This window comes from Phaenicophaeus curvirostris, chromosome 8 (genome assembly GCF_032191515.1).
Source record: "Phaenicophaeus curvirostris isolate KB17595 chromosome 8, BPBGC_Pcur_1.0, whole genome shotgun sequence".
In the NCBI taxonomy this organism is placed as follows: Eukaryota; Metazoa; Chordata; class Aves; order Cuculiformes; family Cuculidae; genus Phaenicophaeus; species Phaenicophaeus curvirostris.
The window spans coordinates 37,867,356-37,890,758 of NC_091399.1; the positions used below are offsets into that span (position 1 = coordinate 37,867,356).

General features: G+C 43.9%; 1 protein-coding gene across 1 annotated transcript in view; it reads left to right on the forward strand.

Annotated features, from left to right (window-relative positions):
- The first annotated feature begins 4,222 nt into the window (after positions 1–4,222).
- MIER1 (MIER1 transcriptional regulator) overlaps positions 4,223–23,403 on the forward strand; it is a 38,195-nt gene continuing 19,014 nt past the window's right edge. The window contains exons 1-3 of the mRNA XM_069861954.1: positions 4,223–4,246; positions 18,665–18,689; positions 20,216–20,361. Of these exons, the coding sequence (XP_069718055.1) occupies positions 4,238–4,246; positions 18,665–18,689; positions 20,216–20,361 (180 nt within the window). The 5' untranslated portion in view covers positions 4,223–4,237. The remainder of the gene's footprint in view (positions 4,247–18,664; positions 18,690–20,215; positions 20,362–23,403) is intronic.

Consider the following 23,403-nt stretch of genomic DNA (forward strand, 5'->3'; position numbering starts at 1 on the left):
ACTGCACAAAAGCATGTGCTGCAGTCTGTTCTCACCTGTATGTATTAGAATTGCAGCATTTCTGACATACAAGTACTGGCAAATTCCATTTATTCTACTTGTTATTATTCATCAGATTTTATATGATGACTATGGCTGGCATGTTTCTGTATTTTGACAACAGAGTGTAAGTATTAGCCCTGCACATTCCAGCTCCCAATCTCTCTGAGGAGCAGCTGTGTGGTCCTTACAGGGCAGGTCCCCTGCAGGATGGGATTCAAGTGACAGCATGGCAACTTACCTTGAGAACGAACCTGAACTTGTGCTCACTCCTGCTGTCTGATGCATTGAAAAAGAAAGAAAGACAGGTCCTGTGGTGCCACAGCAAGCACTTGATGATAAGAATTTGCCCTGCCCAGGTACAGCATCCTTTGGATGTGAATGGAAGAGTGGATGGGGTGTCACATCCTTTCCTTCGTCATCAAAAACCTGAAGAAATATTTAAATAATGATAATAGTCTCGCTGTGTTCCCAAAACAAGCAACACTGATGACGCGCAACATTTTCTTTTGTCTGGAACAAAAGGAAGGCCCTGATCCAGGCAGGAACCCGACAGAACAGGTAGGTAACACCTCTCTGCAAATGATGCCTAATAGAAGGTCCGACACAAAAAAACCTGAGAATATGCCTGTAACAAAATATCATCTACGATCACCAAAAGTTCCCTTCTGAGCTGACACAGAGCTGCATCTGATGCTGCCAATGTTCAAAGCAATTCCACGGATCTCCGTCTGTTTTTCTTTCACATCTACTGACAAAATATGGGCTCTTTTGAGCACTGTCTGGATCTTCAGGATCTCTTCACCATCAGCCTCAGTCAATAAGGTGGAAAGTTTCTGTTGCGGATTTCTTCAGTTTCACAAGAAACTGGATGTGAACTTGCTGTTCATCCTTGCACCCTGACATTTTCCAACCAAGGATAAAAAACTTCTCTATTTGAACATGTGTCCACTCGTATTGAGTGAAGCAATGGAGCTGAGCCTTGTCTCACTGTGACGAGTTAGAATGTGTTCTATACTCACCTCTCTTTCTCTCCTCTCCCACTTTGGGTTCCTCAGCTATAGGGTTAGTGTCAGTGTTTTTGCAGCAGAGCTTGTGTATTGGGACAGGGGTGAGAGGTTTGCATTCCTGCTTTCTCGTTAAGGTTCAGCCTTGAGAAGGCTATTGCCTTCTCCTGGAACTTTTTTTGGAGCTCTTATTATAGATATGGCTGCAAAATATCTGAGAAAACTCTGTCTCATGATCAGAGCCACTTCTCCTTCTCGGTCAAACCTCTTGTCATTTCTCGCTTGTGTATTCTGTAATGACTACCAGGAATGGTTTATTGACTGGGACTATCCATGTCACATTAACGACACAGCAAAAGCAACGAGGTAAACGGTTGTGCATCTTTTTTCATTTACTGCTCACAATGTTTTATTGTTAGAAGGTATTCGGTAGGGTCTTTGAAAAGGACCCGCATGTTATGTTATGAGGATTTTCTTTAGGCAAAGGCACAGGTGCTACAGTTGCAAGCAAGTTGTTCTCAGATTAGGAGAAATGTTACTCTGAGTTATTTTTTTTTTATCCTTGCAAGTTGCTTATGGACACGAATCATCTTCACTTCAGAATGGATTAAGCTTTTGCACGATTTTCTTCCTCCACTGCTCTTTAACTTCAAACATACCATTTTTTCCTCCTCCCTCTCCTGCTTTTTTCTGACAACTTTTAACATCTGCAATAACTCACATTTAAAACTTTTCAGTAATAGTGTAAGTGGCTCCTCACCCGTATCTCATACTGGTTCCCCAGGAGTGATCCTGTGGCCAGAGCTTTGCCATCAGTTGTGGATCGCCTCCTGCCACTCGTTTCTTTGTTTGCAAAGATGCCACTTGTGATGCTTGCTCGTTTTTGGCTGCCAGAACTTGCTCCAGGTCCTTGCCCTACCCTGAAATCAGCCATAGAAGTCATTTCAACCTGTGAAATATAACCAACCAAATATGATCACCGAATAACTTGTCCCTTAACTTTCACAAATAGTTAAAAGGATTTAAACCATTTAGTGCGATAATCATGAAATGATGCAACTCCTCCAGAAAGTCCCCGATTAGTGCCCAGGAAGGCGATTGGAGGGGCGAGGTGGACAGAAGGAGGGGGCAACACCTCCTGTAAAAAAAATTCCTGTGCTACACATTACTGCTGTTTGGTTTCCTGGGGGTGAGTGTACACACAGGGAATGGGGGTGGCAATAAAGGGGATGGAAGTGGCACTAAAGGGGTGGAGGTGGCAATAATGAGGATGGTGGTGGCACTAAAGGGAATGGAGGTGGCAATAAACGGGATGGAAGTGGCAATAAAGGGGACAGAGGTGGCAATAAAGGAGATGGAGGTGGCAATAAAGGGGATAGAGGTGGCAATAATGAGGATAGTGATGGCATTAAAAGGGATGGAGGTGGCACTAAGGGGATGGAGGTGGCACTAAAAGGGATGGAGGTGGCACTAAAAGGGATGGAGGTGGCACTAAGGGGATGGAGGTGGCACTTAAAGGGATGGAGGTGGCACTAAAGGGTATGGAGGTGGCACCAAAAGGGATGGAGGTGGCACTAAGGGGGATGGAGGTGGCACTAAGGGGATGGAGGTGGCACTAAAGGGGATGGAGGTGGCACTAAACGGGGATGGAGGTGGCACTAATGGGATGGAGGTGGCACTAAAAGGGATGGAGGTGGCACTAAGGGGATGGAGGTGGCACTAAAAGGGATGGAGGTGGCACTAAAAGGGATGGAGGTGGCACTAAGGGGATGGAGGTGGCACTAAGGGGGATGGAGGTGGCACTAAAAGGGATGGAGGTGGCACTAATGGGATGGAGGTGGCACTAAAAGGGATGGAGGTGGCACTATGGGGATGGAGGTGGCACTAAAAGGGATGGAGGTGGCACTAAAAGGGATGGAGGTGGCATTAAGGGGATGGAGGTGGCACTAAAGGGGGCCGGAGGGGGCATCAGGGGCCTCACTCACAGCGAGGGCCGCCGCCCGCCGCCGGGGCCCTGCATGGCGTCTCGCGGTAACCACGGCAGCGCGCGCCAAGGCGCGGCGCGCGGATTGGCCGGCAGGGCCGGCGCCGCCGATTGGCCGGGACGCGGCGCGCGGGACGCGCTCCCCCCCGCCCCCCGGGCCCCGCGCGCGCGCGCCCCGCGCTGCTCCGGGGCCGGGCCCCCGCCCCGCCCGCGGCCCCCGCTCCTCCCCCGCCGCCGGGGCCGCCGCAGCTCCGCTCCCCCTTTGTCACCGAAGCACAAAGGCGCTCGGCGGGAGTCGCGGCGCTCGGCCCGGCGGCGGGGCCGGGGCAGGTCCGGGCGCTCGCGGGGGGCCGGAGGCAGCGGAGGTGCGTGCGCGGCGAACGCGTTTCTTTGGGGAAACGGGAGGGCTGCGGGACGCCGGGCGGGGACGCGCCTGGCCCCCCGTTTCTCCCTCCTTTAGCAGGACCGGCCCGGCGCTGCCGGCATCGCCCCCCTGGGGGAGCTCGCTGGGACGGCGCCTGTGCGGCCCTCCGCGTGAGTACGGCTGCGCCGCCCGGGGCCAGGCGGCAGCGAGCGGCACCGGCGCGCGGTTAGCGGAGCCGGTTCCTGCCCGCGGACGGCGGGGCCGGGGCGGTGCGGGGAGCGGCGGGGGCGGGGCCAGCAGCCTTTGTGCCCCGAGTGACGGGCGGGGCGGGGCCAAGGGGCTGATTGACAGGTGGGGCGGGGCCGGCGTCGCGCTGAACCCGCGCTGGGGGCGGGGCCAAAGTACTGAGTGATGAGCGGGGGCGTGGCCAAGGCCTTGAGTGACAGGAGGGGCGGGGCATCAGCCCCTCGCAAACGGAGCTAAGGGGGAGTATAAAGACCTGATTGACGGGAGGGGGCGTGGCCTTTGCAACTCGTGGGCGGGGCCAAGTCCCATGAGTGACGTGAGGGGGCGGGGCCTGCAGCCCCTTGCAACCCAGCTAGTGGGAGGGGGGTGGGCGTGGCCTGCGCCCTGAGTGACGGGTGGGGGCGTGGCCAGCGCGCGGCCGTGCGCGGTGACGTAGCGCGCTGGCCCCGCCCCGCGCCGCCGCTCCCGCCGCCGCTCCGCCCGTGACCGCCGGCTCCGCTGCCTCCGCCGCGGCGGCGATGATGATGTGACTCCCCCGGGCCCTGCCCCCCCCCCCCCGCTCCCCAACCCCTTTTCCCCGCCGCCCGCGCAGCGAACATGGCGGAGGTGAGAGCGCTGCGGCGGGGCGGGGGCCGACCCGGGAACTTGTTGCGCGGGGCCGGGCGGGGCGTCCCGCGAGTGAAGTTGTGGGGCCGGGGAGGCCGCGCCGGGCCCCGGGGCGCCGCTCGAAGCCCGGACCCGGCCCGGGAGGCACCGGGAGCCGATCGCCGGGACCCGGCGCTCGGCTCCCGGTGCCTCCCGGGCCTTGGGGGGGGCGCGGGGCCGGGTCTGAGCCGCCCTACGGGCCGGAGAGCCCTGGGGCCGCTCGGTTCGCCGGGGAGCGCGATGGGACTCGGCCGCTGCCTGCGTCCCGCCGGGGCTCGCATCGCAGCCCCGTTGAGGATAAAATACCTATTTTTTCTCTTTAAATATCTCTTGTCATCAAGACAAAGGAGAATTGTCTTGATAGAGAGGGGGGCAGCCCTGCCGGTCTCCTGGGAGGGACACCTCGGGAAAAAGGTCTCTCAGGGCAGTTGCAGGAAGCGGGATAAAAGCTTATTGAGCGCTTTTCTTCGATGGGAGTCGGCGCAGGAGATGTGTGCGGTTGTTGAGGTGTAGATTTGTCCATCCCCGTAGGATCTGGGCGATTAGCTCTCTTGATTCTTAGGAAGCAAGTTAGGACCGATGAATAGAGAAATATTACATTAAGTTTTCTACAAGTTAGCCTAAGATTCCTGTCTTAAGGTAATTTGCTGCTTGAACAGTGTTGACAAATGAATTGGAAATGCTTATTTGAAAGGTACGCTATTAAAAAAAAATTTCTTCTGTGGGACAGGCGTTTCTTCCAGCCAGACTGTGTGAGTTGAAAATATCAGGACTAGGATATTTAACAGATGAAGTTTCTTCCTCCTTGAAATTCCTGAATATGTGTGGATTTTTACTTAAATTTATTTTGTTATTGTTCCCTCCCAGATGAAGCATTCTTCCTGTTATTGGTGTGAAATATGCTAATCTAGTATTAGAAATTAAAAGAATCTGCCTTTCTGTGTTTTTCTGTGTCTTGAGGGGCAGAGAACGGCAGATCTGATCCCTGAGTAATTTATGGGTCAAAAAAACATGGCTGTTAAACTTCTGTTGCCTGTAAAGTTGGAGAGACATTGGGGCGCATGCAGATCTAGGCATCATAGTGTTCAGGGTCTCTGTCTCAAGTTTCACCAAGTGCTTGTAAGTTTTGTTAATTAAACACAGCGTTATTGTGAAATATTCGTGCTGGCTCTCTTCTGGTGGGAGCTGGAATTCGCCATGTTGCTAAAGAGCCACGGGCTGAATTACTTCCTATTCTGTATTGTCACGTACTTACACTGACGTTAGAGCAGCGATAGCCCTCAGAGCTGCAGGGGACTCGTGCTGCAGAGAGCAATAAAAAGTAAGTGGCGTATGGAGGACAAGCAGGATTTAGTTTTCACTTTATAGATTTTGTTTTAATGGGTAAGGCTTTTATTACATGTTGGTCTTGATATTTTGCTAATAAAGAAAGAGGGCTGTTGGTTCCCCCCCCCCCCAGCATTTTGCTTTTTTGAAGAAAAGCTATGATGAATTCTTTGTCCTATTTTGGCTTCTTTGTTTCAGGTTAAGGGACAGGAGCAGCATAAAGGGGCTATGAAAGCTTTGATCCACCTGTGGGATGAGTTCAGTAGCACAGTGGTGGCAGCAGCAGTGTAGGCTTAGCTGACGTTTATCCACAGCCGTTGAATTGTGCAGACAGCTTGCGTGGCTGCGCTGCGTTCTGGCTTAGAAAACAATCAGGATTTTAAAAAAATAATATTTTCTTTTAGTCATTTAAGCCAAGAGCAATGTACTAAACATAGTTCCTAGCAGAGTTTATGAAATACATAGGGAATAGGATGCGAAGTCTCCTTAGCATGGCATCACCACTGAAGCTGGGCTATCAACATCTACCTAGAAGAACTGAAGATGATTGCCGCTGCGTGGTGATGTGCTAGGCATGCTGGAGAGGGCTGTGTTAGGAAAGCAGTGCTCTGCATAATGCTGTGTTGAGACAAGCGAGGGAAGACTGATCCTTCAGACAGCCCTCGGGCTTGCCTGTGTGGACAAAGGGCCCAAGACATGAGTGGAAAGCCAAGCTGCTGTCATGCCTCTAGCCCTCTTCCCATCCCTCCTCAGCTGGAAATCTTCTCATGACTTCTGGAGGAATGCGCAGGAGCTCATCCTTCAGTCAAGAAAGATCCTAAAGTGTTGTGTTCTAGAGAATCAGCCAGGCCTTAATGCTAGAGATATAAATGCCAGTAAATTAACAATATAAATATGAAACTCTTTGAATTTGCCAGGAAGGTGCTTCAGACAGGAGCTCTGAGTCTGGTTAGTAAGTAAATGAGTCCTGAAAGTGAAACTGAATGAACAGAAAATGCTGTTTCACTTTTGTTGGTGCTTACCAGTTTGAATATAGAACAGACAAAAAAAAATATAATTTGAATATATATTAAACTTGTTCTAGGTTTGGGATTAGTAACCTGCGTTAGAGTTTCATTTTACTGTGAAGCATGCTTATGTGATTGGTTTGAGTCCAATATTCCAACACGTTAGAAGGTTATTCTGTTCAGAAATCAGAAAGAAAATATCTCGTATCTTCAGATGAGCTCAAGCTTTGTGAATGTTGCCATTTCATACGTTAAGCTGATTATTTTGTCTTTGTGGGGGAGTGAATGTGGTGCATGCGCATTTTTTTCCCAAATAAGAGTATTTTGATATCTCTTGAGAAGAAAAGATTTTTGACTGAAAAGCTTGATTAGTAGTTGAAAGGGAATGGTTTTTGTTTATTCAGCCATTCTAAGGTTTGAATACAATGTAAGTGAGAATGAGATCTTCTGATTCCGAAAACTTAAAAGAGCTGGGGTCAGGCTTGTGTTGAAAAGAGAGGCAGTTAAATACCTATGGTGACTTCCAGAAGTGCTGAGTTCCTGCTGTTGCTTATTTTGTCCATGATAGGATGCACCACTCAGGTTGCAACACACATTTGCCAGGGTGCTAAACAGGCAAAACTAATGGAAAAATGATGTGGAGCTGTGTTGATTTGTGGTTGTTTTTTGTTTGTTTGGGTTTTTTGTTTGGTTTTTTTAGTAACTTGCTGATTTGCTGAAGAATAGTAGGAGGACTGATACGTGGTGTTTTGATGGGCATAGCTTGGTTTAAATTTCAAGCTGATTTTCATTATGGGTTATGGAGGGGGGTGGACAATAGCTGAGGTGGTTTAACAGCTCCTGGCTGCCAGGAAGAGGAGATCCCTCTCCTGCTTTTGTGTCAGTGCTCCCTGAACTACTTCTGTGGGTAGATTCAGCTCACTAGCTTAGAAAGAAGTAAAAGGTTTCCTGCAAAGTGACCCGTTGTATCAGTTAATGGAAAGATCCAACAGGCACTGGAACTGGTGTGGGGGATAACATGGGGCAGCAGAACCAGTCATGGGGATAATGTATTCCTCCTTCCAAAATTGTCAAACACTGAGACTGACTCTGCTTCACCTCAGACACTATCCTTGTCTGGCACAGCTCTGTCTGGTTACCGTTCCTGGGAAGTACAGTCCTGTTTCTCCCAGCTCTCGGACAGGTAGTTGACCATCTTCTTGCCAGCTCCTGGTGTTTCTTGCCCTTCAGCAGGGTCCTTCAGCTTTCTGACCTGCTGGAATAAGAACTTCAGTTTTTCCTTCTTCGGAGTGAATTTCTGTGGGGTTAAAAAATTTGAATTGGCTTCCTAAGGTGTCAGTCAAGTGTGGGAAGAGGCAGGAGCATGCATGTCTTGGAGAGGAGCAAAACTGCTTCTGGTATCTCTGGATGGTTAAACTGACTCAGCCTCATTTCTTTGAACGCACTTTAATGTTGCTTGGATTTCTGGGATTTTAGTTGCTTTTAACCAGAAAATCAGTTTATTGATATTGTGCAGCACTGCTTTTATAAGTCATCTTTAAATTCATAGCATCTGGTAAAAGTTTTTTTTCTGAGTGTTCTGCTTCTTTTCAGTTGAAGAGTTTTGAACTTTGTGAATTTAACTGAATTCTAGATTTCATATGCAGCTTCAAACAACTTCAGGACAATATAAATAAATTTAAGAAATAAATGATCTACTAACTGCTTCTAATAACCTTTTTTTTTTGCATTCCTAGTCTTTGTATTTTTATTAAGCTACACTATTACTTTAAAACAATATGCATAAATATGTAATGGCCTCCCTTGTAGAAGCAGTAGTAAAGGTAACACAGTCACTAATGTGTTTGCAGATTGAGATGTTTTAATCGTCACGGCAGACAGAGCTTGTGAGTAATGCCTGCATGGAAAATTAGGTCAAAATAGATTAAATCAAGGTTTCCTGATGACTGATCTAAATCATGATTAAAATTGGTGATTCACATCAGTCCATCCTGTTGAGCACAATTTTTTCTTCTCATTTGATCTTGGCTTTAACTGTCTTTTTGTTTGTTTGTTTCATTTTGGAGCAGTTTTTGTAGAGTACTTCAGACAGGGGTCTGTGAACCAAATGTAGATCAGGGAATTTGGTTTTCTCGCTTCCTTGGTGGGAATATAAACTCCAAAGTGGTTGTAGCCACTGCCTATATTCCCTCAGTTTTTCTGACAAGGTATTGAAAGGAAAACAATAGCATTTAGCATTCTGCATTTCTAATCTCGGACAAGAGGGCTGGTTTGTTGTTTGGGTTTAGGTTTTTTGTCAGTCATAATAGAAGAGTTCTGTGGACTTTTTTGTGTCTGGTAGAATATTGGTGTTTGCAGGCTTAGTGCTTGGGACTTAAAGTTCATTCTAATACAGCAGGGGGATTTTAGACAGACATCGGAATTGTTCTGAAGCTCAGTTTCATTTTGAGTTTTTATTGTGGCCGGAAGCCCTAGTCTGTGTTAATATTTCACTACTAATCCGTTTGTGTCACAAGTTGTGCATAAGAACATTTTCTTGTGGTACTTGGCTTAGGACTGTATCTGCTTTCATCTGAAATCCTATGGTAGGATATGATCGTTCCATAGGACTTCCGATTTTTCTTATCAAGAAATTTCAGACTATTACAAGAAATTGAGGCTGATGTTCATTTCTATTACAAAGTATAACAACAAATAGGAAATGTCCAGTTGAAAATGCGTGCTTCAGATAAGACAGAGGTGGCATTGTGATTAACTGTTGCGGTCATGCTCCAGTGTTCAGTCACTCTAGTTCAGAAGTCTAAGGGGTGATCAGAAGCTGCTCTGACAGTTTTGGGTCCTTGTCATCTGTCTGTCCTGCTGTGTCCTTCCCATGGACTACAAGGTACTGTTTTCTCTAGCCAGAGGCTGCTCCCTCTATAGCAAGCGTGGCAGAAGGGGAAGGATGGCATTGTCACTCCTTGGAAACCTTTAAGTTTGTACAGATTTGCTTTGGGTGCACATTGGCTCTGTTGCCCCTGCTGTGTCATGAGAACCTCTGACGGAGGTTTAGAGCAGATAGCAGGCTGGAGAAAGCTAAATCCCCCCCCCAAGGAGAGTTGTCACCTGCCATCCTTCAGTGTTTTACATTTACCCTGAATTGATCACTGCTTTTTTTTTTTTTTTTTGGAAAAGTAGTAGCTGCTACTTTTGTTAGAGGTGCAGGTGAGATACCTTTCTGTTTAAGAATTTTTACCAATATTTACATTATGGAAGATGTCCCCAAGTGATACTGTGACTTCAATGACAGAACTGACTTAAAAAGGCTACTTAAAGGCTGCAGTTTGCTTCCCCTCAGGTGTGCTGCTGCAGATTGAGAAAGCCATGTTGCAAACCAAATGTCTAAAAGATCCATGTTAACAGTATCCCCTGTGAAATACTGTGTATCTGCTTCTCCTTTCCAGTCTTTTCTTGGTGAAAAGATAGAGGTAAGTTGATACTGGGCAGATTCAGCTGCTTTAAAAGCCAACTGATCAGGCACTCTGAAACCCATCAGGCAGTTTCCCTAGAAAAGCTCAGGCCAAATTTTTTTAGTTCTTCTTTTTAATGAGATAGTAATAAACAGAACCAAACCTTGCACAATATTTTTCTCAGAAGAAGCAGGAGGGGAGAGGGCAGTAGGCAAGTAAGTAGTTTTTCAGGGCTACCTACAGAATCTCAAACCTCAAGATTATGAGATAATATGAGGTGGAAGGGGCCTCAGGCGATCTCTGGTCCAACCTTCTGCTCACAGCAGAGTCTAATCTGAGGTCTGACCAGCTTGCTCAGGGCTTTGTCCAGTCTGGTCTTGAAAACCTCCAAGGAAAGGTTCTGGGCAGCCTGTTCTAATGCTTCACTGTCCTCACAGTGGGGGAAAAGTTGTCTTTTTTAACTCGTAAGTGGAATCAAGACTAGGAAGGGAATGGCCAAGTCAGGGGGCCTTTGCTTAGATGTACACATTTATGATCTATGAGTTGCAACATTGCAATCTGAAATACAAGAATTTTCTTGTTTAGCAAGCAAACTAAAAAAAAGGTGAAAATCTATGTATATAAAGGCTCCATTCTGTGTGCACAAGGGCTTGGATGTCACTGTAGTTTTAACTGTAGAGATGTTCACGTGTGAACCATTAATGAGGGGCTGCAGTAATTTTTTTCCCTTGCTTCAATATGTTGCTTTTTTTTTTCCCCGAGGTACAAACGAGGCAAACAGTTCTCTGACACATTGGTTACTGTGATATACAACACAGGGAGAGAGGGGTAGGCTGGAACTGTAAGCCTTCCACTGAAATACCTGTTTATGAAAAGGAACGCGTGCCCTCTTGAGTAAGGGATGTTCTTCGCCATTTTAAACAGTCCTTTTCTCCTGGCCATCATTTAGCTTAGCCAACTGGAGAGTTTATTACATGGCTGCAACAGTTACTTCTGAAGATTTCAGTAGTTCTGGCATAAGCCTTAAAATATTTTTTTGAGTTGATGATCTCCTTTTCTCAGTTTAATCTACAGGGTTAGTGTTGAAGTCTTGTGCATTCGAAACTTCATTTTTCATGCAGTCTTCCAGTATTATTCATATAACTGTATATCTGCATTTTGGGAATAAATGTGTGTTGTTATGAACAGAATGCATATTGTTATACTACTTGTAAAGCCATAGTTTGCTTTTAATTAGTCTGCTTAGTGAAATGTAGCTTTAGTGATACTGAAGCCAGATACATGTATGCTTGTGAGGTAATTACACCTACCCTCTACCCACTGCTGTGCTTCATTCTTTGTGCTGTTCTATAATAGGTGACATTGCTACATTTTAAGGTTTGTTTGGCAATTAAAGTTTTCTGTGTGCTAGATGATGTTAAAGCAAGCCACTGTGGCCCAGAAATTAACTGTTATTTTTCTGTAACAGAGTTCAAGAGATGTGAGCATCTACTTGATGAATTTGTCAGGCTTATTGCTATCAATGTAGACACAGTTAAAGTTTGGTATTTGACTGTTTTAGGCTGTAAGAGCTATTAAAGATAACTGAGTAAATTTGAGTAGGATGTCTACTTGTCACTGTCTTGTAGAGACTGCAGATACTGCTGATCTTAAGATCTTTCATTATTAATTGATTGTGTTAAGCAGCATGAAAGATGCTAGCCATTACAACGGTAATTTTGTAAATGGAAGTGAAACTGTGTAGTGTCCTGTCAGTTCTGTTCAGGAGTTTTGTAGGAGAAATGTAAGAAGAGAAAAGTCAGTGCATTACTTACACCAAAATGTGAAAGCTGCGAATCGCATTGCAGTCCAAGCAGCTATGAAACATTGGAGTAAGACATGAAAATCTCCTACCAGACTGGAGAAATGGGCATTGCCTGGAAGCATACCTCTGCTTCTGAAGCGCAGTGGTTTCAAAAACAAGCTGCTGAAAATGGATATTTCCAGAAGACTGTTGACATTAAATAAACCTCTCATGATGCCAATTCAGTTTTACTGTTTAACTTCTATCATAAATTACAGTAATACAGACATCCTGAATTCCAGTGAGTTTTTGTTGTCAGAGTAACACTGTAGGTCTAAGTATTTTTCTGTGTCTGATATGTGTCTACCAGGTTCATCACTTGACAGTCTAAAGGTGTCTGAAACACAGACTGACCAACTGCAGTTCGTTTATTCCTATATTCCTACTCTGGAGAATGTACTGTATATGGTCTTTTGGCTTGGTTATTGAAAATGCCTACTCTGCATGTATCTCCCAAGACTCCTAAAAATGCTTATGAAGTAAAAACAGTGGCAGATTCTTTTAGTGCCACCCAAGCCTGATGTGTTGTTGCTCAGTGTCTTTTCTTTTTCTCTGTACCATTAAGTTTGTTTTCTTCCTATCTCAGAAGTTTTATTTCCTTCTAGTTAGACATCTGACACATTAACAAATGTGCTCAACAGTGTCTCCATACGGGAGGATTCTCTTTGTCACTTCAGATCTCCATAGTTGCCCATGAGTTAGGAGTTCGTGAGTGATTTTTCATTCTTTTGAACCCACAACATTCACTGCTACCTTTCCTGACAGAGCTGCATATAGAACAGTTTGTGTGTGTCAGCCCGTATATTGTCAGTGTCCCATAGTTTTTCTGTACTGGATCGTGGTTACCATTATCTCTTTATAAGTAGCAGCATTTTGTTCCCCTGAGTGCACTTGAGGCAAAAAAGTGCTTTGCACCTCCCTGTGAATTGCTGCTGCAAAAAATGAAAAGCCACTGCAGAACAGGGTGTCCCTTTCCAGAGGAATTGCCGCTTTATTGACATACCATAGCCTAGGACTTAAGATTTGATTATACCAATGTAGCCATATGATCTTTAACTACTGCCGGAAAATTTTCTTAAGCAAATGCCCTCAAAGCTATCTGTTCCACTCTAGCCAGTCAGGATCACTTGGAGGCAAGGAAATAGTACTGAATAATTGAAAATTGCACTAATTGTCTTGAAATAACTCTAATCGTAGGATGCTCTTCCACCTCATGTGTAATGCTAACAGATTGTCACGGGAAGGGTTACTCCTCATATTCTGCCACACACCCTCTCCATGGCTCATGCTCTAGATTGTTTGCAGCATGTCTGGCAGTTGAAGGGGCACAAGGTGAAGCGCTCTGGTTCACCAATAGGATGGAAAACTAGTGTTAGTTTTCTTTGAGATTTGTGCACCGAACCAGCACCTGCTGCAGCTTCCCAGTTGCTGGATCTGGCGCAAGTGGCAGAAGCACATGGAGCAGTGGGAAGAGGTCAGACCCCTACTTTGGGCAGCAACTGGCCATTAATATAGATGAGTTGCAATGTGACACTGCATCTAGCTAGAAATAGAAGGCAGAAAATGATTGACAGTGCATCACTGAGACTAGAAACGCAAGAAATGCAGAGATGGTAATCCACAAACTGGGACAGTCTAGGTAGATACAATAGTCAAAGTTTCAAAGAAAGGAACGTAGACGGGAGGCTGTTCTAGAAGTTGCCTATGAAGTCTGCAGCAAAGGATGAACTAGAACTTCTCAAGGAATGTATCCATTCTGTGGGGTGGCCTGAAATGGACTTGATGTTTCTGGAGGTGATTGGTTTTTTTGCAGATATTCTGATTTGGGATTTGTATCTTTTTAATTCTGTAGACCAGGATGGAGTTTTTTGGAGTTTTTTAAAAGTCACGGTGGTCATTTAAGGCCGGGTTTGATGGGGCTTTGTACAGCCTGGTCTACTGGAAGGTGTCCTTGTTCATGGCAGGGTGAGTGGAGCTGGATGATCTTTAAGGTCCCTTCCAACCCAAACCATTCATTTCATGATTCTGAACTCTCAAGGTATTGCAGTATTTTAGCAGTGCTTTTGGAGCTGTGGAGGAGGTGATTTTTTCAGCAGTGTTTCAAGCCTGTAGGGAAGGCCGTTTACTTGCTTGAACTGTCACTCCTTCTCCAGACTATTTCAGATCACTGGAACCTGGGCTTTGTTTCTTAAATTGTGCTTGACTTTTATGAGATCTTTTTATGCCTCACTACATGTCCACACTCAAGAGGAAAATGCTTCGTTGTGGCAGGCTCCATTGCATTATCTGTTGGAGTGTTTAGCTACGCAGTTGTTGAAGTTGGAAGGGACATCTGGAGATAATCAAGACCAACCCATTGCTCAAAGCAGGGTGATACAGAGTGGTTTGCAAGGACTTTTTGCCAGTCTGATTTTGTATACCTCCAGTGCAGACACCACAGCCTCTCTGGGTAGTGTGTTCACATCATCACTCTTAAAGTGAACAAAGATTTCCCTTATGTTTAAATGTATTTCAGTTTGTGCCCATTGACTCTTGTGACTGGATGCCATTGAGAAGAGACTGGCTTAGTCATCTGTGTGCCTTTACATCAGATACTTGTCTACATGGATCAGATCCAGATGAGTGGCAGTGCTCTTATCTGCTGCATCCAGCACTCCACCCGATGTCATGTCAGGCAGCCTGTTCCATTTTTCAGGTCCCTGGTGAAGATGTTGGATACCTTCAATTCTTGGGCTCTGCCTCCAGCTGGATTTTGCCACTTGTCACAATCCTTTGAGTTTTCCATTCCAGCCAGTTTTCCATTCACATTCGTGTTTGTTCAGGTTTGCTTCATCAGTTTGTCTGAGGGTGTTAAGGGAAATGGCATGGAAAGCCTTGCTTAAGTGAAGACAAGCAGCATCCGCTGCATTCCCTTCATCCATCATGCCAGTCCTCTCATCGAGGAAGGCTCTTGGGCTGGTCAGGCATAATTTCCCTTTTGTAAATCCATACTGACTATTATCATCACCATCTTGTTCTTCATGTTTGCTCCATCACCTGCCTGGGGGTAGGGGGTCAGGTGGACAGGTGGCCCAGCCAGTAGTTGTCTGGATCCTTGTCCTTGAAGAGGGGAATGATACCTTTTCCATCCTGAAAACCTCTAGTGGGATTGAAACAACAGACTCCAAGATTTGTAGATTGTATATAAATCAAATAAAAATCTATGCATGTGCACGTGTACATAAAACCATGCAAAGTGTGTATGAATTCAAAGGATGCTTCAGGGCAGAGGTTAGAGCAGACCTTGTTCTGCTTGTTGATGATTTCAACACAGGAAACTTGCTCTTCTGAATTGAGGCGGGGAGTTGATTGTTCCCCTTTGCCCAAGGCTCATCTACCAGGAGGTGGCCTGCAGGGGTGTCTGGCTGTTGGCAAATCCTTAGCAGGGGATGAAAGCAAAGCTGTGCTTTTGGGTTAAATTCTCCCTGCCATGAGAGCAGAGCTGTTGCTGTTAAACCAGGCTCCATTTTGTTTGCTTGAACTTGTGCTATTCTTAAGTCACAGTAAAGTGAACGATGCCTTTCCCTCAGAACCCCTTTCTGTCTGATGGCGCTGTAGGAAAGGCAGAGTCTCAGCTTTGTTTGCTTTCCCATAAGTGCGCTTGTCTTTTGAGTCACAGTTATTTTTCTGGACACAAGTATAATTGTACCATGAGCCTCTTCTTACTGACCGCCCTGTTTTCTTCAGTTTTAGAGGCCTAGCTCCCTAATGCTCCTGTTACCCTCGTTTATATGCTTGGTTTTCTTCATTCTTTTCTTTCTGGCTTGAGGCCTTTCCTCAGAGCTTTCCTTCTGGGGTGAAGCAGCTCAATCAGCAAGGAAGGGCTGCACCTTCCCCATGTGCAGGCCAGCCAGAAATCCCCTGTGGATTACCACTGCAAAGTCGTGGTAACTAGCCCTACTGGTCTATGAATGCATAAACCATTTGCCAGCTGAGACACACCCCCCCCCCCCCCCCCCCCCAAATACCTCTGTTACATCAGAAAATAACCAGGGAGGCATTATATAGCCTTAACAATAGTCTTAGTGATGGGTTAGAGAGAAACTGGCCGTGTGTAAGTGCAGGTAGTATCTTGCAAAGAGGGGGGTTTGTTAGCAGGAGGGTTTACTTGTGTGAAGGCTTTCCAGTTAATAGTGCATTTTAATGGTTGGGCAGAAAGAACGGTTTTAAGATGGCATTTGCAGAATTTCTTGTTTACCGAGTAACATGTTTTATCCCTCAGATTTTCTTCAGGGCTTTCTAGGACATTAAATCCAGCTCTCTGCTCCTACGAGGGCAGTCAGTTCTGGGATGATCTTCAGTCATAAGTCATGGCAATACTTTTTCCCTTATGTTTACCAGCCCTGGCTCTGTTTTCCTCTTTCTATCCAGGAGCCACTCGGTATTCAGGTCACTTGGATTTAGAGAGAGCAGTCGATGTTGTAATGATGAGTCAGTATTTGAGTGTTGTGGATAACTGGGTGTGAAGTATTCTGATAGTCCTGCAAAGTGCACCGATACTGCTGTACTAGGTCAGTGCTTTATTAAAGAGAACCCTAGATTCCAGGGGCCTTTGCATGAGGATGAGGTCTCCGCAGCTTGCTTCCTGGTCTCGGATGAGGCTGGACGTATTTGAGGGGACCCCATAGACTGGCAGAGGCTGCCGTGTAATGAGGCTGGAAAAGCTGCCCTCTCCCTTATAATATGGAGCACAGCGTCCCTGCACTGCCCTGGTGAATCGCTCCCTGTTCCTGGTTTGTGTTTGCTAGATTGTTGCAGTTAATACCAGCAGTTTATGTTTCTCATGCCCTCTTTGGGTCATAAAGGCTCCTCTTTGTTAGGGATGGCTATCATCTGTATTTGCAATGCTCGTTTCTTTTCTGCTTGTTATGAAAGAATTATTAAGGCTTAGTCTTGATTTTAAAACATTCTAAGGTACATCTGAATGTTGTCTATCTTTCTCTTATTTTCACCTTGCACTGCACATGCAGTGTTGTCTCTCCATTCTCAGCACTGTCTGCCAGAAGGAAACCATTTGAATTGGTTTGATTTCACACCTATGATTGCTATGAGGAATATGCTAAGGCTTTGTTAATTCACACTAGTATTTGTGTACTACCTGTTATGAATTAGCTAGGTTTACAAGCTTATGAGGCAAATAAAACACACTAAATAGAGGTCTGCCATTGCTTGCTGATTTTGACACTCCACTTTTGCTCAGCGTATGTTAGTAATACTCCACACTGGAATTTGGTATGTTAATCTTTGCAGAGAACTGTTAAACTGTAGTCATTAGTGAAACTCCCCATGTCCTTGTACAACATTTTGCAAAAGTGGCTTTCCTGCTTAACACACTTCATGTGAGTTTCAGTCCGCTTGGTTGTGCAGATAACATGTCTTGTGCCTTTTTGGTGTAGTACAGCTTTTTAGAGCTAATTCTGCCTAAAAAGAGATATTTATTACAAGTCAGCAGAGATATTGTACGTAAACTGAAAACATATTTGAATGTTAATAAGTATGGGAAAACAGACTGCAGGGGCTCCACCTGAAGACAGTTTATATATTCTATATTTGCTTTAGGCTGTACAATGTTAGGAGAGAAAATCTTCTTGTCTATCATATTTCTATCCACCCTTCAGGCAAATACTGAACATGTGTTTTTACATCTGTACACTGCTTTCTGCTTGAGACAGGCAAATATATTTTGAGTTTTCGTTTGCACATTGTAGACTCTTGTAAAAAGTCGGACAGGTAAGTGAGTATTGGTCAGTGATTCCTAAGAAGACATATTTCTTCTAACTTTTAAGAGCTGCTAATATAAAAGAACTTTAAAATTACACAGATTTTTTTTTTAATTTTGTTTTTTTTACTTTGCTGCATACATGGGCTGGGTGTTTTGGGTGGAAGTGGCTTGTGCAAGTGACTGCTTTGCCTTACGAGATGAAGGAAAATGCTTTAGAAAATCTTGGAATAATAGTACAAGTTTTTACTTGAATTTAAATTTACCTGTTTCTAACTGGTGTCTAGATGCAAGTATCTATCATGAATGTGCACATCGAAGTTTTCTAAATTATTTCTTGGCTAAATGCAGGCAGTTTTCCTGAAGACCACATTGTATATTGTATGTTGTATATTATATAAGGTAGCAGGGAAAAGGGTACTGCAACTCTCTGGCAGTAAAAAGTCAGTCTTCCTGACTTGGAAAAAACCCATTTCATCAGGTCTGTTCCTGAAAACAGCTGAAATGTGGAAAAGGGGATTTAGTACATGGAATTAGAACAGAGCTGGATCTGTTAAAAACTAACCTATCACTACTGTCAGTTTTCAGTTTTGTATCACCATAAAGGAAGGATTGGAAATTATCGGAGAGATGGAGAGAAGGTAGCATTGCCCCCACCTGGCAATAGTGCTGGTTTATGCAAGACTAACCTGCTGGTGGAACTGTAATGCTATTTTCAGAATAAATTGTTTTGCTTTATTTTATACGTTCATCAACTCAATTATTGCATCACAAAATGGGCATTTCTTCCAATTATTCCTGCTGAAATAGTGCAGCAATATTGATACATAAAGGAGGAAATGCATTCTATTTCTCTTACATTACCCCAGCATGTTCGTGGTTCTTTACTTGTAAATATATTACTTGCAGTGGCTTGCTTTGTGTCAGATGAATTACAGAATTGAGTTTGTACAGATTCAACATAAAAAGAATAATTTCCTGTGTTTTCTTTTTTAGCCTTCTATTGAGTCTTCAAGTCCAGGTAAATATTTTTAATATTTCCTAAATATTGTGAGGGAAGAGGGCACTCTACAAAAACTGGTTTTGCTGGTCTCTTCCGGTTGGTAATCTAAGGACATCATTTGATGGATAGGCTGGTGGCAGTACTGGTTTAAATAGTCACTGCTTTCTTCCAATTTGAGTTTCTAAATACACTGGGGAAATAAAATTTGCAAAAGCTGCATGAACACATGTTGGGGAACGCTCACGTCATGAAGAGCACAATGGGAGTGAGTGCTGGGTGTGGAGGGGACAGCTTTACCCAGCAGTACAACTTCCGTCGCTCCAGGCATGGCAACCCACTGGTGTTAGTGTTAAATAGAGTCAAAAGCTAAGGCACTGTACGCTCTCAATTAATAGATATGCTGTTGATGTATGTTTTTGTGCGTAATAGTATCAAGACCAAAAGCAACAGGAAAAGCAGTAATTGTTTTTTAACTCATTGAATTACTAAAAATGAGGGGGTTTGTGACTTCTGCTTTTAAGGCTGGTTATTTTCTGATATCCCAGTATCCCAGAGCTACTGGCTATCTCACAGTCAGCCTAAGAGTAAGTTATGAATATCTGGGGTTTTGTTCACTTTGGTACCACTGTACTTAGTGTTACTTATTTCCAAGATTTTTGGCATCCTACTAGTGGAAAAGCTTTCCAATCCTTACTGCCCTTGTCTCTTGAGCTCTTATTCCCTTCAGAGAAACAGCCAATTGCTTTACCACTTCCAACTACAAAGTGTACTTAACCCTTACAGTCAACCAGCTTCCTCTTGTGCCCTTAGCGTGGGTACGATCTTCAGGCTTTGGAAAATGAAATTTAAATTGTCCATGGAGACAAGTGGAAAAATGTTACTGGGGTTAGGATTAGGAATCAAGTATTGCTGAATTACATAAAAATGCTGCATCTGCCAAACCATTCATCCATTCATTTATTTTTCATTGTCATAAAATACAACCAGACTTCTTTACAAAGAACTGTGAAAAAACTTCCTGGGGAAAAATAACTAAGGATTCTGCATCATAAGTAAAATCTGCATACCCACGAAGCTTACTTTTAAGTTTAAATTTTTGAAAAGTCATTAGACTGTCTTTGTAATTGTAAGCAAGAAAGCTTGCAAATTATCAAGGAAGCAACTGCCCTCAGTATTTCTGCTCCCAGCAGAACTCTTGATTCAGACAGGTTTATTATTATTTAGGAATTAAGTCTCCAAAACCTGAACATTTTACAAACATTTAACTAGGAGCCCAATGTCCAGATACAGAGCACTTGAGAGCTGACTGGTTAAACAGTGTCTCTTGGTTCTTTTTTTCCATGATCTCCTACCACCAAAAGGACAACTTTCACTGTCCGCCGAATGATGAGGTTGGCTTTCCCTAAGATAAATTATTGAGGGATTTTGAAGATCTTTTAATTTCTCTGTACAATTTGAATATTAAAATGTCACCAAAATAAAAAAAATAAAGTCTGTGAGGCCATGATCTAACTAAAAACATTCTTTAAAATGTTTTCTATCAGGAGGTTCAGCAACATCTGATGACCATGAATTTGATCCATCAGCTGATATGCTGGTGCATGACTTTGATGATGAACGGACATTAGAAGAGGAGGAAATGATGGAAGGAGAAACAAACTTCAGTTCTGAAATAGAGGATCTTAACAGGGTAGGTAGCCTTAAGCAGTTATAAAACATAACCACAGCCCACAGTTTCACACAAAACATACAGGTTATTTCCCTTATACTTGAAATTTTTAAAAGAACACCTCTAAAACACTAATAGACAAATAATTTAGTTGGGGGAAAGGGGCTGAGCTAAATTTGCAGTTCGCAAAAGTTGCGGAAAGGAAACTGGTACATAAATAGTTAATAATGTATCACGCTGTGCTTTTTAGTTTCTTTTTGCGTATATGTGCTGGTAGAGGATTTGCATTTTAAAGCTAATGTAAGTTTAAGTACGCTCTGGCAAAACTTGCACATTCCAGTGTTATTATTTTCTAAAGCACTTGGTTAGTGCAAATAAATTTTGATTTTTAAAAAAAAAATTCCAGAATTTTACATTTCTTTTGCATTTTTATACAAACATTTGAGCTCTTCTTTTAAATGGAGGTGCAGGTGAAATGATTGGCTAGAAGCAAAGAGTTGTCAGCAGAGCTGGGGTCAGAACTCAATTATTGTTAGTAGTGATAAATAAACCTTAAAATGTATGTCGTCTGAAATAATTGCATATAAGCTTTGTTTGGCATTTTGAGGTTATGCTGTCACTTATGTATTGTCTTAAATTACTTCTCAGACAGGAATAATATTCTTAAACTACAAACTAGGTCTATTATAAATGCAAAGTAATTTAAAGACTGACTGTGGCCTCATGAAAAGGCATCCAGAACAGGTGATTCTCAAATGCATATTTGATGTACAAATCCTACTTAGTGTAAGTGATTATGCCAATATGACTTTAAATTAATTTAACGCATTTAAACTCCATTTTGGGTGTAAATGATAATTTCTTTCTCGTAATTTCAAGTTTGATATTAAATGCTAAACATGAAGATAAATAAATAGTTTGTGAATCTAAATATGCTTCATCTAGATTAAATGAGAAATGGAGCTTCACATGTATGTCATCTGTTTTTTCAGTTGAAAATATCTTTTTTCTCCTCATATTTTCTGTGGAGTCAACATCTGGTTGTGTAGTTTTGTCACCCCATTACAGTGCTTTGCTTATAACTGTATTTCAGCCATCAATTTATTCCCTCACGTCTTGTTTGTCAGGGCTGCAGTTTTATAATTTTGACATGTTCCAGCTATTTTTATGGTCAGGACGGTGAGCAACCTCAGATTCCTATCGCTCCCTGGGTGAGTCTATGCAAGATGCTTTTACAGGCTGTCAGAGAATCTTTTGGTATGTTTGTACATGTGTTGCAGGCAGGGCTTTTGCAGAGTTCCAGGTGCTTCCATGCAAGCAGGGTCTTGATAGTGACTTGTGGTTTCTTCTAGTTGTGGGGTAGCAGGTTGCACATCAGGGTTTACTTTTATCTCTTTTTTTCATTCATGGATGATAAACAATCTAAATCTCAAAGCTAACGTCAAGACGAGTACTTCCCTGTCTTTTTCTTTACCCCAACATTTACATGTACTATCTCCGATTTCCCCCAGACTGTGAGTGTGGCTGGTTTATGAGTTCAGCTCCTTTGGAGACAAGGTGGCAGTCAGGTTATGCAAAAGAGTTTTGGAACCTTGATAATTTAATTCCTGACTGTCATAAAAAGTGCTCCTTCCTCTGAGGGTGAGGAACTTTCCTACTTGTTGGTTGAAGCTAGTGAACCTGTAATGTGTCAGTACTTGAGGTTGAACAGCATCCTGCATTTGTCTGTGCAAGCACATGTGTGCATTTATGTTGAAGTGGCAGTAGCATTTGTGTGTCTAGAGACCCAAAGTCACCCTCTGCTGCTCTAGGATAGGGAAAGAATACTATTCCCTGAGAACAAAGCAGTACTTGAAGGGAACAGAAATACTGAATTTGGTGGGTCTCAGTGATATTTCATGAAAGCTAAGAGTGTTTCCTGCCCAGGAAAGCTGTCTGCGAAGTGGTGCAACAGGCTGTCCTTGATCGTTTCCAGACATGTACTCAGTAATGCTATTTTCCTTCATAAGAGCATTTATACCAGTTCTGGCCAAGGCCTGGCTAACCAGTATTCCTTCTTCAGCAGCCCAAGAGACAGTGCTCATGGAGGTGTGCCTGGGATGAGGCACGTCTCTTGATGTTCTGGGCATACCCTGACACTGTGGTTTTCCAAAGCAGAGGAATCTTGGCAGCATCATTTTGGTAGTAGCAAACTCCATTCATAGTCTGTCATGGAAATAATAAATAACCAGTCCCCAGCAAGATGTAGAACTTAGCTTCCCACTACTCTTAGCTAAGGTGACTGTACAGAGCATGGGCTGGAGGGAGTGTGACATGGAGGGTTTGGCGGGTGTGAGGCCTGGTTCTTCAGCTTTGTGCTTCAGCTTTGTCTGTGGGCACAGCACTGCTGGGTGGTGTGCACTGGCTTCCTGGGTGCCTCTAGGAAGTGGTGAGCATTGCCAGGATTCTGTGTGGTGCCTCCTTGCATTCCTTACAGGTTTCTAAGCCTTCTTCTCCCTCCCTTTTTCCATTTGTTGTTCCATATAATTGCTTTTTTTCTCCTTTTGGTTCTCCCTTTTCCAGGGAGGGCTTTTGAGTTCTGTTAGGGTTACGCACCAGCATCCTTTTGTCTCTAAGTGAGAGAACTATACGTGGAAGCATGCAGTGTTTCTCCCAAATACTCTTCCAGCTTCTAGCAGAGTGCAATTAAGTCACATATGAAAAAGATGTTGTCTTTTTGTCTGCAATGCCTGTCAGTCTTATTTTTCCTCCTCCCATGGATTTGTCCATTTTGATTTTTAACCTCTCTAAACTTAGTGTCCATGAGGCTTAGGGCAGCGTTGCACAGTTCATTTAGTGTGAGAAGCAGGTTTGGTTTTTCAGACCTATTTTGTGTTCATTTCAGTGGTTGCCCCTGAGCTCTTCAATTAGAGGAGTGTACAGTCATTTATATTTACCTTCTTTATGCTGCTTACGGTACAGTTTTCTGTTACATCACTTCCCCTCACTTTACCTCTACTCTGGACGCATGAGTTATAATCCATTCCTTGTTATTAAACGTCTTCTACCTAAGAAATTTCTCTG